Source organism: Silene latifolia, unplaced genomic scaffold, assembly GCF_048544455.1.
Source record: "Silene latifolia isolate original U9 population unplaced genomic scaffold, ASM4854445v1 scaffold_79, whole genome shotgun sequence".
In the NCBI taxonomy this organism is placed as follows: Eukaryota; Viridiplantae; Streptophyta; class Magnoliopsida; order Caryophyllales; family Caryophyllaceae; genus Silene; species Silene latifolia.
The window spans coordinates 3,594,656-3,599,209 of record NW_027413701.1 but is presented as its reverse complement, the minus strand read 5'-3'; the positions used below and the strand labels follow the sequence as shown (position 1 = coordinate 3,599,209).

Genomic DNA, 4,554 nt, shown 5'->3' with positions numbered 1-4,554 from the left:
AGGAGATTGATTGTACCTTTTTGTCAGCGTTGGTCGATTATATGGACTTTATGATACGTGAGGGTGATAAGATATGGAGACTTACAGGTTTCTCTAGGTGGCCGTCAGTTTCTGAACGTCATCTTTCTTGGGAACTGCTTCGTGTTCTAAAGGGCTAGATGGATCTTTCATGGGTGTGTATAGGTGATTTCAACTAAATTCTCTATTCTACTGAAATGAAAGGTGGGAGTAGGCCTCAATGGCAGATGAATAACGTTTAGGCGGCGGTGGATGAGTGTGGTTTACGGGATATTTGATGGGAAGGATATCAATTTACGTTTGATAATGGGTAAGCTAGGGCTGCGAATTGACAATGTATGCTTGACACCGTGCTATGTGTAATGACTCATGGTTGGACAAGTTCCCTTATGCGACCCTTTACCACCTTGATCATGAATGGTCTGACCATGCACCAATTAAGTATGTCCTTGACAAGCGAAGTATTGTGACGGTACCGAAGAGAAGCTTTAAGTTCGAGCAGATATGGGTTGGGGGGGAGGGGTGTGAGGATGCGGCTCTTCATGGGGTGGAGAATGGTCATGGTGATCTTGTGATGACATTGAAAGAGTGTGCGCAGGAACTACAAGGGTGGAAGAAAATCAGTATTGGGAAAATTGAGAGAAGCATTGAGCTGAACATAAAGCTTTACTCCATCTTAATGAGGGGGGTAGATCTGAGAGTAACGTGAGGAAGAGAAAGAAAATTGTTGCGGAGATTGCGGATTTGGGGCGGAAAGAGGAACTATATTGGAGGCAGTGATCTAGGGCATTGTGGTTGAAAGACGGTGACCAGAACACGAAATTTTTTCACAATAAAGTAGGGGAAAGGAAGAGGAAGAATTTTATTGTTACGCTGGTTGACGGTGAGTGTGTGGAACGAGTAGGGAATGATGCGGTTGCTAAAGTGGCAAATGACGATTTTGTGGTTTTGTTTACAACATCGAATCCTAGCAATTTTTAGGAAGTGCTTCAAGAGCTCGAAGCAAGAGTAACGAGTGAGATGAATGGGTTTTTACGAGCTGACTATACTGAAGATGAGATTATTGAGGCTCTTAACCAAATACATCCGCTGAAGGCACCTGGCCCGAATGGGATGAATGGTCTCTTTTTTCAGTCATACTGGCATATAGTGGGTCCGAATGTGGTCTCCACGGTGCTCGGTATCTTACGTGGTGAGCGGTCTCCAGCTAAGGTAAATAAGACTAATATCGTTTTAATTCCCAAGAGAAGGCGCCAGATAAAATTCGATATTTTTGGCCCATCTTTCTATGCAATGTGGTCTACAAGTTAGTATCTAAAGTTCTTGCAAATCGTCTGAAATTGTTTCTCCAGAAAATCGTTTCGGAGAATCAAAGTGCTTTCACTCCGGGAAGATTAATTTCAGATAATATCCTTATTGCTTTTGAGATATTCTATCATATGAAGAATGCAAGACAGATGAAAGGACATATGACGATCAAGCTTGACATGGCGAAGGCATATGATAGAGTTGAATGGGATTTTTTAAGACGGGTGTTGTTGACTAAGGGGTTCGATGGAAATTGAGTCCGAAGGGTGATGGAATATATCTCTTCTGTATCTTTCTTGGTACTTATTAATGGAGCACCATCGACGAAATACCGACCGTCTAGGGGTCTGAGACAAGGGGGTCCGCTATATCCATATTTATTTGTCTTATGCGCGGAGGCTTTGTCTAATATTCTATGGCGGGCTACGGAGAATAATGCTATCCATGGTATACGAATCTCAAATAGTGCGCCATCCATTTCTCATCTTCTTTTTGCGGATGATAATATCTTCTTTGTTAAGGCTACTGTGGAGGAGGCGGATGTGGTTAATGGTATCTTGAGGAGATATGAGGTACCTTCTGGGCAAATGGTGAACCTGGATAAAACGACCGTGTCCTTTAGCAAGAGAGTGGCGGAGGAGAAGAGACATTGTGGCGGGCAGATTAGGGGTGGTGATTGTGGAGGAGCAATCACGGTATCTTGGACTTCCTACGGTGATTGGAAGGTCTAAGAAGATACTAACGAACATCATTCGGGATAAGCTATGCAAAAGGCTTCAAGGGTGGCGTGGGAAGTTGTTGTCGAGGGCTGGTAAGGAGATTCTTATAAAGGCAAGTGCCAATTCGCTCCCTACCTATGTGATTAGTGTTTTTAAAATTCCCGTCAACTTTTGCAATGAGCTTCGATCGATGGTGTCTCGGTTTTTGTGGGGTCATGAGGAAGGCAGGCGAGGTCTATCATGGGTGTTGTGAAAAGCGATGGGAAGGCCGAAGACTATGGGTGGCTTGGGTTTCCGTGATTTCGAGAACTTTAATCTTACCCTCTTAGGCAAGCAGGCTTGGCGTCTTGCAGTTAATTCCAATTGCTTATGGGTCCGTCTTATCAGGGCTAAGTACTTTCTTAATGGAGACTTTATGGCTGCTTCGATGGGTAATTCCCCAAGCTATACTTGGCGGGGTACACTGGAGGCGAGGTCCACGCTTGAAAGGAGTTTGAGAAGGCGTATTGGTGATGGGTTAGAGACGAAAATATGGGGTCATGCTTGGATTCCGGGTACACAAACAGGAAGGGTTATCTCGCCATGTGTGGCGGGACGTGAGAAAATGTGTGTGGCGGAGTTATTTAGGCCAAATGGTGGCGGGTGGGATAGATGCGCCTGACTTGAGTTCTTTCTACCCTTCGAGTGTGACCGTATTCTCAACATTCCCCTTAGCCCGAATCGCCCAAGAGATGGATGGTACTGGGGTCTTGAGCGTGATGGGATATACACGGTTCGTTCTGCCTATAAAATGATGATGGGGGAGTCACATGATATTGCGGAGATGTCGAGTTGGGATCGTGATAAATCTCTGTGGAACAAACTCTGGAAAGCTCCTGTTTGGCCTCGCGTAAACCTCTTCTTCTGGCAACTGTGTCGGGAAGCTCTGGCTAGGAAAGCAAACATTGTCGCTCGAGTAGGAGGTGAGTCTTCTTTTTGCCCTTTTTGTCATTCTTGTATTGAGTCGAGTATTCATTTATTTTGGGATAGTGGTGTGGCGGGATGTGTTTGCACGGGTATGGGCTTCGAGGGTGAAGTGGGATGGGAATCCTATGACATTAAGGAGTGGGTTGAAGCGGTATGGAGTGACCTAGGGGCGATGAAGTATGGGAAGGTGATGGCTGGATGTTGGACCATTTGGGAACAACAAAATAAGGCGGTCTTCGATGGATTGGGTGTTGACCCGAGAGTGATTGTGAAGCGGGCAAATGATGTGTTGACAGAGGGCGTGGGAGGGGTGGTGAGTACGGTAATTGGCAGGGGGCGGGGGAGTAGGGGAAACGCATAGGATGGAGGCAGTCATGGTGGGTTGAAGCCGGCCACGAGTGGTTTTGTGAAAGTTAACGTCGACACAGGGGTAAAGGAGGGAGAGGGCGTGGGAATAGGGGTTGTTTGTAGGGATGAGAGGGGTCGTGTACTATGAGGGATCTCGCACAACCGTGGCATATGTTGGGAAGTTCATGTAGCTGAAGCTATGGCGGTGATGGAAGGGTTGGAGGAAGCACGACGGAGAGGACACCAGCGAGTGGAGATTGAAAGTGACTGCCTTCAAGTCGTGGAGGCGCTGCGTCGAAAGGAGCATGGCAGGAGCATGTTTTCTCTTATCATTGATGATATTTTATTGTTTAGTTCTAATTTTATTTCGGTTATTTGGTCGCATACTAGTCGTATAAACAATTGCATTGCTCATTCTTTTGCTCATTTGGGTCCGAGAGTTATTGGACGTTCGGTCTGGGAAGAACTACTCCCTCCAGATGCTAATGGTGCTGTAATGTTTGATTTATCCTTATTATAGACGGGTTATACTCATTCATGGACATAATTTACTCAATCAAGGACACAATTGGCCATTTTACCCCTCTCATTTTAACTTTCTTTTTTTTCAATTTTCCTAAATTTAGTTAACCTTTTCAATTTCTTTCCCCCAGTCACCAAGCCACCAGTCCACAGTCCACCACCACCCAACAACCACCGCACGCCAAACGCCACCCACCCCCACTGCACACCACCACCCCTTCCCATTCACCGTTGACCGACCAGACTCACCCCTCTCAGATCCACCACCCACGATCTACCCACCCGATAACCCCTCCTACCGAACCAGGCCCACTGCCCTCCGCGAGCCACCAACATGCAACAACCCTCCAACCAACGACCGTCAACCTGCTGCCACCTTGCAACCATAAGCCTTTCCCACTACCACCACCGTCTCTTTTTCCCCAAAAACAAAACCGTAACTGAAAAATTAATCTCTAATTAGGATAAAAAATACTATTAAATTAACTTAATTCGGGAAAATTAATGTAATTAGTGATAAAAACAAGTAATTCGTTGTTCAATTTGAGAATTAATGAACATAATTGAAGATAATTATGGTGATTTTTCTTAGGTTCTAAGAAAGGGAGTAAAATTAGTCTATTTGATTGATGAAGGATATTGTTTGGAAATTTTATGAAAAAGTGCCCATGAA

The 4,554-nt window shown here is 45.2% G+C and overlaps 1 protein-coding gene across 1 annotated transcript; it reads left to right on the top strand.

Annotated features, from left to right (window-relative positions):
• The first annotated feature begins 2,304 nt into the window (after positions 1–2,304).
• Positions 2,305–2,706, top strand: LOC141640375 (putative mitochondrial protein AtMg00310). The gene has a single exon (XM_074449180.1). The coding sequence runs from the start codon at positions 2,305–2,307 to the stop codon at positions 2,704–2,706; it is 402 nt and encodes a 133-aa protein (XP_074305281.1).
• The last annotated feature ends 1,848 nt before the right edge of the window (positions 2,707–4,554 follow it).

What these genes read in the sequence shown, in the direction of transcription:
- LOC141640375 (XM_074449180.1), top strand. Translation starts at nt 2,305, where the DNA reads ATGGGAAGGCCGAAGACTATGGGTGGCTTGGGTTTCCGTGATTTCGAG.